The following is a 10,548-nucleotide window of genomic DNA, read 5'->3' as shown; positions in this document are numbered from 1 at the left end:
TGGACCAGTGGAAGATGGCGGCAACGACACATGTGAGTGCGTCGGACCGGTTTGTGCCGCGGACCCGGTAGATGGCTCGGTCGGGGCCTCCGGCTTTAGATGTTAGGCTTAAGTGAGAGGTCTGTGTATGTGGCCCGGCTTGCACCCTTTCATCAAATGGATAGGAATAGTGGCAGATGTTGTCAAGATGGCGGATTCAAACATATTGTGTTCTACTCCCTCCGTCCCATAATGTAAGACGTTTTTTGACACTACACTAGTGTCAAAAAGCTTCTTATATTATGGGACGGAGGGAGTACTTTGTAAGGTTCTCGAGAATAATTAATAAAATGGCCGCATGCATCTCCAAGATGCAGAGGCCGGGGATCATTCTCCTTTTCTAAAAAAAATGAAATGTCTGTATGTCAAGACGCTAATGCTTTGAAAATAAAAAGTGTAGAGGTTCCTCGAAAGTGTTTGTGTATGTCATCATAGAACATACGCGAATAAAATTGGGTGCACGATGCTCGTTTCCTAAGAAAAAGTACTTATTTTGTTTAGCATTTTTCTGGGTTGGAAATAGCATAATCGAACGCTTCACTCTTTAATTTCTAGGACTAGGAAATAAATTATAGCAAAGCCACCTTAGTAATGATGATCTTTTTTCCTGGGCTAGGGAAACCGCATGTACATCCACAGATGAACAACAGGCTATGACTTACGAGACGTTGATCCAAAACTAGCATAGCGTCCCCACTGGTCCAATCAGTCCATCTCGCCCATAAATACACAAAACTGACGCACAGCGGCACCACGAAAACTCGACAGATCAAGCTAGCAGGCCCATTCATGTTCAGCCAATGCACGAACAAGGGGATCGACAGCGCCCTTTCCCGCGACGATTTAGACCGAAGGGAAGAACTTGTTGAGGTTGAAGGGCAGGGAGTAGAACTCCTCGCTCCTTGCGTCCTTCTTGAAGCTCCTGAACTTGTCCCACCAGTGGTAGCCTCTGTCCTTCCTCACCGCGCTCTGGTGCAGGTGCATCGAGTTGTCCAGGAAGTAGGCCACCAGCCCCGCCACGAACGGCTTGTTCGAGAAGGGCACGTTGATCATGTCGTTGAACTGCCCAAATCAACAAACGGTCAGTGGTTTCAGAGAGCTGCTCAAGGCGGAGCAATGGCGAGAGGCCGAGGGTGTGTGCTTGCTTATCGTCGTACCCATCTAGCGCCCGTGTGCACGGGGCCGTGGCCCGAGACGGAGGCGTACTCGTTGAAGTACTGAGGCACCGATATGCCGATGAAGAAGGAGAAGCCCAGGATGAACTTGGTCCTGAAGCTGTTCAGGTTGCAGAACTGGAGGAAGCTCAGACCGCACGCACCTGCTCGGCAAAAGAGAGAACCAATGAGACTCATACATTCATACTGGTGTCAGAACTGGCAACGTAACACGCTGAAAATTAATCAAATTTAGACTCCCGAACGACGACAAGCGGTTTCGGATATCTAAACGTACCGACATATGCGAAGAAAACACAGTACATCCCAGCAAATATAGGCAGTGGAATGGACGCGAACAGGGCTCCAAATTTTCCTGTGTTGCCAAAAGAAACAAAATTAAAATTATCTTTGACAGCAATATATATTTTTTCGAAAAGGTGACAGCAATATATATGCACCAACCAAAACCACAGTAATAATAATAGCTTTTAAAATAAGTTTAGCATAGAGATATATAGTGGCATTACCTAGGACAGCAAAGAAAATCATGAAGCCGGCAGATATTTGCACCACTCTCCTGCTGCCAACATGTGTCACAGCAAGTAAACCAACATTCTCCCTGCAAATACAAAAGTTCACAGAGATAATCAAGTACTCCATTGGCTGTTCAGTCAAGTAATGCCACTTGTACTATCCCCAAACATATACTTACACTGCAACTGAGGTTCCATTGGCTGTCCCAAAGAACGAATCAAGCAAGATACCGATGCCCTGAAAGTGACGTTTCATTGCGATCAGCATGCATTATTGCCTACCAAGTAAAATAAGATTAGACAAACTCCACTGTACAATAAATGGTTCATTTACCTGCCAACCAATTCCCCGACTGACGATCGACGGAGGTATCATCGTCGCACTTGCATACCTTGAAGCAGCAATGAAGGCTCCAGTCGACTGGCAAGTCAAGACATTACCATCTTATTAGTATGACTGAATGTATAGCATCTGTTTCCTATTCTAGGGTAAATATTGCAAACAAACCTCTACAATGGCAATGAATGAAGTCATCATCATTGCAAAACATTCTCCAGCATCGAATGTAGGAGCCCCCCACTGAAACGGATACGGAACACTTATCCTGCAGCCAGATTTCAGGCAGCACCTTCGTTACGAATGCCATCAGAATTACAATGCATTATTATAATAAAACATGGTTTCCTGGGACCCTACCATGGAGCTCCTCCGATAAGCCCTGAACGATCGACGCGGCAATGCGCCTGCGTCTTCAACTTGGCGTTCTTGTAGGCGCCACTGATTGTGAGGATGTATGCGTAGAGCCACACGATTGACACGGTGAAAAGAACAGAAAACCGGCCAAAGACACCCTTTCCAGAATGCAACACATGAGGCAAATACTGTGCAGCAAACAAACATGGTCAGTATATCATTACCTCATTCAAAACCATTTGAAAACATTGATCTGATCAATCAGAACTTCGTAAAATGTTGTGATACCTGAGAAAACGCGACCATTAGGATGAGTTCTGGCAGACCAATTTCCACGCACTTGGCTACCTGTATTTGATCATGAATACCTTCTGTTCACTCTTCCAAGAAGATTCTAGAAGCAGGGGAAAAAGTGCAAGTGATGGAGCAAAACTAACCGCTGGAAAGCCGAGTTCATAAAGCCCAAACCCGACAAGTGAAACAAGAGGAACTGCAGATAATGGGCTCAGCAATCTGCAAATAAATCATACAGGATAGTTAGTTAACTCAACTCTTAACTGCACAACCTGAAACGCTACAGGGAGTACTATAGTTCGACGAAGAAAGGCTGAAAATGGGACTAACTTGACAACATTGCGCCAGAGGCCGCTGAAGCCAAGGATGATCTGAATCGTGGAGGCGATGATGAGAGCGCCTTGTGTCCCCCTCATCGTCCGTAGGAATTTCTTGAGGACAACAACACAAACCCATTAGCTTTTCCTGTGCGAACGCGTAGATTAATGAAATAGCCAGTCTGTGGGCAGTAAGAAGTACCTCGTGAGGGTCCGTCTCATTGTCATAGCGTCCAGCCAAGATGATGGAGATGGTCGGCGCGACGAAGGTGTAGGAGCCGCCCATCACGACGGGGAGGCGAGACCCGAAGAAGGTTTGCAGTAAGGTGTTTATGCCGGCGACGAACAAGAGCGTCTGGATTACCCGAGCTTTCTCCTCCTGACAGAAATTTATTCAGTGACTGTCCATCATCATGTTTATATGTACGGCAAATTCAGTGAGAGCTTAGTAGTACTTATTCAGAGATATCGAATTCGTCGTGTGTCAAGTAAGTGAATAAACAGAGGACATTTGGTAGAGAATCAATAAATAAAGAGTTGATGAGGGCTCACATTTCCACCTCCCATTTGAGGAACAAGCGCGCTTGGTATGATGACGGTGGTGCCCAGCATGACTATGAAATGCTGAAATCCTAGAATCACGGCCTCGGCTGCGTACAAGATTACAGGCACAAGAGAAACATCAAACATACAGTACACCATTTGATATGAGTAGTACTACTAGTATATGAATTGCATAAAAAGATGTGCAACTGAAAGGCCTTTTCATTATAAATAAATTCAAGATCAGCGAATCTTCCAGACTGGTTAAGCAAAAGAATTTGTGTCCAATAAAAAACATGAAAAACTTTCTGTAGTGAAAATATGTAGAGACTGATGTGCACCGACAACAACAAAAACATTCCAGTAATCAGCACACATATATTTGCAGTGGGGGAAAAAGCCTGGGCATGCATGAAACAGCAAGTAGTACGAGAAACAAACTAAGGACAGTGAAGGGACAAGCACGGAGGAGTGAGGGAAGCTTTTAAAGAGCAAAATCAAAAGGGTGAAGCAGAGCAGAGAGCACGTACGCCATGGCGGCGGACTGGTGATACAGAAGGAGACGCTGGGCAGCTGCTCCTTGGGCGGATGCGGCTGCAGCTCGTCGGCCTTGGGCGGCGGCGCGGCTGCCATCTTCTTCTTCCTCCGGCTCCAAACTCCCAAGAAACCACGCCCGTCACTTCACTCGCCACTCGCACAGGAACAGGGGACTGGACTGACTGACCGACTGATCTGTCGTTCTTTTCTGCCAAGAACCGAGAACCCCCTCGCAAGCAAGGAACAACCAACCAACCAACCACGGGGGAGAGTAAAGTTGGAGAAAAGGCGCAGAGAATCGAGAGAAAGCAATTGATCTGGCCTAGCTACCCAATTCCCCACTACTACTTCTCCTCCTCCTCCTCCTCCAAGGAGAGGAATGGAATCTATCCCCCCAGAAAGCCACCTTACGCTCCCCCGCGCACGCTCTCTTCCTCCTCCCTTCTCCCTCGCTGCAAGGAAAGGGAAGAGAAGAGAAGAGAAGCTCGCTGGAGAGGGAGGAGGCTACTCGCAGGAAGGGACTAGACTAGCAGCGGAAAGGCAGCCAGCGGCATCCCGAGGCGAAAACTTCCTCTCTCTTTTGGGCGGCAGAAAGGAGGTGGCAGAGAGGCGAGCGGGGGCAGAGGGCGAGAAGGACTGCTCTCCTTGCCTCCTCCCTTTCCGCTTTAAAAACGGCGCCTTTTGCAAGCGAGCGAGCTGGCCTGGCCAGCGAGCCTTTTCCCTCGGCGGCTTTCCACTCTCCCTCCGATTCTCGCTGTTTCCTCTGCCTCACCGCTGCCGTGCCGTGCTGCCTCCGGGACGCCTCCCACGCGGCGTAGTCTCAGCTCTCAACTGCTCGGGGGTTTGGGTTTGACGCTCCGTCCGTAACCGTTACTGAAACTGAGCCAGCAGCGCTGACACAAGGCGCAGATTTCCTTTTGACCGCGATTGGTCTGCTTGCGCTATTAATCGGCAGTTTGTATTTTTGTGTGTATATAGGAGTGGATAAATGCGGAGGAGTTAAAGAGTGAGCCTGGGCAAATTTCTCGGAAATTAAAAGGGGGATGGTTGTTGAGGGAATTTATTCTCCTCTGGCTAGAGAGACGGGCATGATAGGTTGGTTGTCTGCTGCAAGCAGAGCCCTGAGCGCTAGGGCTTCAGCGGAAGATTCATCAGGGACAGGCGCCAACGAGGTTCAGGACCATGTTACCTGGTAATCAGAAGTGCCTCAAATCTTGGCTTGACATAAGCTGGCTAAACGGAATTTTTGTCAGTGGCGGCTAGCAATGTGCATTTGACAAAGTACACTACCAGTAGTAAGTACTATGGAGTGAGTAGAGGCAGGACATTCTGCGCCGAATATAATAGTGCGTGCGCGGCTGACCAATTGGCCGCATATCCAGAAAGCAGCCTCGGACAGTTCTGCTTCAGTCTGTCTACCTATCGATGCTAGGATGTTTGTTTGGTCAGCACAAACAGCTGGTTCCAGCATCCAAGCATTCTGGTCATCCATTATGGTTAAGGTTCTGGTCATCAGAGTATGGTTAGGGCATCTTCAGCACGGCATAGCCCATTCCCCCTATCTGTCAATCCACACAGCCCAAAGATCAAAATTGCAATCCACCAAGCGCCGAAATCACTGTTTTGATCCATTTTGTTAACTTAAGCACAATCTGGCCCCGCTTTGCAAAAATTTTGAGATCCGACCATTTTCCTACCTTCAGACCTGTTGGCGGGAGGGTTTAACCACCTACCGCCAAGGACTCCGGGGTAGGGTTTCGCCTAAATCTTTGTTGATCCGATGTGAATGTGCAAATTCATCTGGATTCGATTCTTTATTGGTGTCCTTGTCCATGATAAAGAACTTGCTCCTAAAAGAACCATTTAGGACCACGTCATCTTAGTGGTTGCCACGTGCTGTCGTACATCGCCGCTTTATCCTACCCATTGAGTCCCAAAGGGCTTGCGCTATGGACCGTCCGATCTGATCCAGTCGGCTGCGGTTATTTCCCTCGCATATAAATATACGCGCAACCGCCCCCTTCGTCATTCGTCGTCTCCACTGCTTCTTCCCACTGAAACCCTCACCCGTAGAGATCCACCTCGAGCTCGACGACACCGACCACCTTCGTTGCTACGCTGCTGGAGAGGGATCGTCGGAGCCATCACACGCCGCGGCGGCACATTTCCTTCGTCGGGCCGCCGTAGTCACTGCGGGTCACCAAGTTATGGTACGTGCAACATGAACTCAAGCCTCCTCTCTGTCTCGTTCGAGTTCAATCGCTAGGTAAATTGTTTTGATGCGGTCTGTAGATTCCCTTGCATCTCATTTCTAGATCTAGGGTTTGAGTTATGTCTCGTTCGAATGGAATGATTAGCTCGTTATCTAGTAAATCTGTTTGGAGATACTAGTTCAATTCTAACAGATTTTATTGGCCCAAAACTTTTCTCAAAAACTGCATCTATATATTCAGATCAAAATGGTTTTCTTTCAAAACTCATGTTGAACACATTCACAACCCTATCCCCATTTCCCCCTCGCATCTCTCTATTCACAGGGCAATGCGGTCTGTCGAAGATTTCGCTCAGCCCACTGGCAACAGAGACAGAGATGCGGATACCTTTATGGGCCGACGAGTCAAAAGCAACGAATGTTCAGGGTCCAACGGTAGGCCCATCAACGGCAGCTAAGCGAAAGAGAACCACCAAGCAGAATGATCAAGCTGTGGATGAAAATGCTCCGGGGAAAAAGAAGGGTGGTCGTCAACCATACGAAAACACCGCTGAATATCTCTCTGATGATAGATATAATAGAGTCCCATGGGAAGACAAACATGCAAAGGAAAGACGCCTTCATTGGATTTGGCGTCACTAGGTCAAGAAATGGTTCAACTACAAGTTTGTCCACCCTCGGTTTACCAAGAACTTTGCCTTCAATCCACCGTGGGGTGATTGCCGAGCAATATCTCTTCTGAAGAAGAACAATCCACAAGTTTGTCCTCCTACTCATGTGAATGCCCATGAATCGTCCCTTGCAACCCCCGCCTCACATCCACAAGAGCTGGCTAAAAGGACTCGCAATGCCCAAATCATTGTTGAACGGAAGGCGAAGAAGGAATCACGCGAGGAAGAAAATCTTTGTCTGATCAAGGATGACCTCACAAAAAGAAGGTTGTTGGTGTGTCAGAATGGCGCTCTAAGCGCAAACACAACAAAAATGGGTCTGGGTCATCGAAGAAGAAACCAACCCCAAGGAAGAAACGACGGCCATTTGAGGATGTCGACCCGACTGCTCCATCCAATGATGCTGATCCATCACTTCCTCAGGAAGAAGTTGTAGTTATGATGAGCGACAACATCAACATCACTACATCAACTATTTTGCCAGATTTGAGGGTGTCGGTTCCTCCGAAGGCCTCACTGATTGAAAGGATCGATATAGTTGACTAGAGGAGGGTGAATAGGCAACTAACAATTTTTAATCTTTTCTTTACCAATTTAAACTTTGCAACAAGGTAGGTTGTCTAGATATGCAACTATGTGAGCAACCTATATGATGCAATAACAACTAGCACAAATGCAAGCAAGGGATATAACACAAATAAGCTTGCACAAGTAAAGGCACGAGATAACCAAGAGTGGAGCCGGTGGAGACGAGGATGTGTTAGCGAAGTTCCTTCCTTTTAAAGGGAAGTACGTCTCCGTTAGAGCGGTGTGGAGGCACAATGCTCCCCAAGAAGCCACTAGGGCCACCGTATTCTCCTCACGCCCTCACACAATGCGAGATGCCGTGATTCCACTATTGGTGCCCCTGAAGGCGGCGACCGAACCTTTACAAACAAGGTTGGGTCAATCTCCACAACTTAATTGGAGGCTCCCAACGACACCACCAAGCTTCACCACAATGGACTATGGCTCCGAGGTGACCTCAACCGTCTAGGGTGCTCAAACACCCAAGAGTAACAAGATCCGCTAGGGATTAGTGGGGGGAATCAAATTTCTCTTGGTGGAAGTGTAGATCGGGGCCTTCTCAACCAATCCCGAGCAAATCAACAAGTTTGATTGGCTAGGGAGAGATTGGGCGAAAATGGAGCTTGGAGCAACAATGGAGCTTTTGGGGGAAGAGGTAGGTAAACTTTGGGGAAGAAGACACCTTTATATAGTGGGGAAACAATCCAACCGTTACCCCCCAAGCAGCCACGCACAGAGCGGTACTACCGCTTGGGCAGGGCGGTACTACCGCTGAGCCAGCGGTACTACCGTTACCTCCCAGCGGTATTGCCGCGCACACGAGGATACAAGGACCTGGGACCAGAGCGGTACTACCACGGAAGTAAGGGCGGTACTACCGCTTGAAGCGGTACTACCGCCACTACTGCAGCTACTAGTACCGCACAACCCGACACAAAAAATAGAGGTCTCGAGTCGAGGCGGTAGTAGCCCGGAACCACAGCGGTACTACGTCCGAAGACAGCAAGCGGTACTACCTCTTGGGGAGCGGTACTACCGCTTGACGTGCTTCGGCGGTACTACCGCTGAGGACCACGGTACTACCGCTGGGACAGGTCAGGGCACGCAAGGAGAGGAAAGATAGCTCCAATGATGTGGAAAGGAACAACGGGTGTGATAAGGATGTGTACGTGTTGATTCCACCCTAGCCTTACCAAAGCGGATCCCCTCTTGATAGTACGGTGACTCCTACGAAACTAGTCCACCAACAGAGAAACGAAGGAGCTACACCATCTTGAATAAACCACCGAGGGGAGGGAATCGTCTCGTGCCAAAGGATGAATCTCTGAAAAACTCAACGCACACGATTAGTCCACAAAAGCATTGTCATCAATCACCAAAACACCTTGGGGATAAATATGCCCTTACAATCTGTAGGACCTTGAAGTATGTCTAGAGGGGGGTGATTAGACTACTTGACCAATTAAAAACTTAACCTTTTCCCAATTTTAGTCTTTGGCATATTTTAGCTATCTGTGCACAAGTCAAGCAATCTTCACACAATTCAAGCAAGCATGCAATGAGTACATGAGCAGCGGAAATTAAATCATGCAACTTGCAAGAATGTAAAGGGAAGGGTTTGGAGATTTCAAACGCAATTTGTAGACACGGTAATTTTTGAGCCGTGGTTCCGATAGGTGGTGCTATCGTACATCCATGTTGATGGAGACTTCAACCCACGAAGGGTAATAGTTGCGCGAGTCCACGGAGGGCTCCACCCAAGAAGGGTCCACGAAGAAGCAACCTTGTCTATCCCACCATGGCCGTCGCCCACGAAGGACTTGCCTCACTAGTGGTAGATCTTCACGAAGTAGGCGATCTCCTTGCCCTTACAAACTCCTTGGTTCAACTCCACAATCTTGTCGGAGGCTCCCAAGTGACACCTAGCCAATCTAGGAGACACCACTCTCCAAGAAGTAACAAATGGTGCGTTGATGATGAACTCCTTGCTCTTCTGCTTCAAATGATAGTCTCCCCAACACTCAACTCTCTCTCATAGAATTTGGATCTGGTGAAAAGAAGATTTGAGTGGAAAGCAACTTGGGGAAGGCTAGAGATCAAGATTCATATGGTAGGAATGGAATATCTTGGCCTCAACACATGAGTAGGTAGTTCTCTCTCAGAAATGGTAAGTTGGAAGTGTAGGTTTGTTCTGATGGCTCTCTCCACGAATGAAGCAGAGGTGGAGGGGTATATATAGCCTCCACACAAAATCTAACCGTTACACACAATTTACAAATCTCGGTGGGACCGAATCAACAAACTCGGTCGGGCCAATTCAGTAAACCTAGTGACCGTTAGTGATTTCGGTGGGACCGACATGCAACTCGGTGGGACTGATATGGTTAGGGTTAGGGCATAACGTAATCTCGGTGAGACCGATTACACAAACTCGGTGAGACCGATTTGGGTAATTAGCTAACCAGAGAGTTGGTCAGGTAAAGTCGGTGGGACCGATTTGCTCTTTTCGGTGAGACCGAAATGTTACGAAAGGGAAACAGAGAGTTTACATTGCAATCTCGGTGGGACCGATCGCTCACTTAGGTTAGACCGAAACGTTATGAAGGAAAACAGAGAGATTACAGTCCCATCTCGGTGAGACCGAGATCCCTATCGGCGAGACCGATTTGCCTAGGGTTTGTGGCAGTGGCTATGACATCTGAACTCGGTGGCGCCAGATAGAAAGAATCGGTGGGACCGATTTTGACTTTAGGTTTAGGTCATATGTGGATATGAGAAAGTAGTTGAGGGTTTTTGGAGCATATCACTAAGCACTTGAAGCAAGAAGCTCATTAAGCAACACCTCATCCCTCCTTGATAGTATTGGCTTTTCCTATAGACTCAATGTGATCTTGGATCACTAAAATATAAAATGTATAGTCTTGAGATTTTGAGCTTGAGCCAATCCTTTTGTCCTTAATATTTTGAGGGATCCACTTTCATCA

General features: G+C 47.7%; 1 protein-coding gene across 1 annotated transcript; it reads right to left on the bottom strand.

Moving 5' to 3' along the window:
* Positions 1–624: 624 nt before the first annotated feature.
* On the bottom strand, positions 625–4,875 carry LOC123111858 (nucleobase-ascorbate transporter 6). Its single transcript, XM_044532744.1, has 14 exons — positions 4,108–4,875; positions 3,587–3,684; positions 3,237–3,413; positions 3,048–3,148; positions 2,861–2,936; positions 2,712–2,771; positions 2,427–2,611; positions 2,238–2,334; positions 2,064–2,150; positions 1,909–1,967; positions 1,724–1,815; positions 1,492–1,569; positions 1,197–1,357; positions 625–1,101 (listed from the first exon to the last, which is right to left on the bottom strand). Exons 1-14 carry the CDS (start codon positions 4,208–4,210, stop codon positions 883–885), a joined length of 1,593 nt encoding a protein of 530 aa, XP_044388679.1. The 5' UTR covers positions 4,211–4,875; the 3' UTR covers positions 625–882.
* Positions 4,876–10,548: the final 5,673 nt, after the last annotated feature.

This window comes from Triticum aestivum, chromosome 5B, assembly GCF_018294505.1.
Source record: "Triticum aestivum cultivar Chinese Spring chromosome 5B, IWGSC CS RefSeq v2.1, whole genome shotgun sequence".
NCBI classification, from domain to species: Eukaryota; Viridiplantae; Streptophyta; class Magnoliopsida; order Poales; family Poaceae; genus Triticum; species Triticum aestivum.
The sequence above is the reverse complement of the archived record's forward strand: the minus strand, read 5'-3'. Positions and strand labels throughout refer to the sequence as shown.

Coding starts and splice junctions, on each gene's coding strand:
- LOC123111858 (XM_044532744.1), bottom strand. CDS start 4,210: ATGGCAGCCGCGCCGCCGCCCAAGGCCGACGAGCTGCAGCCGCATCCG. Junction 1,968..2,063: donor GTCGGGGAATTGGTTGGCAG/GTAAATGAACCA, acceptor CGTCACTTTCAG/GGCATCGGTATCTTGCTTGA. Junction 1,816..1,908: donor AATGGAACCTCAGTTGCAGT/GTAAGTATATGT, acceptor TTGTATTTGCAG/GGAGAATGTTGGTTTACTTG.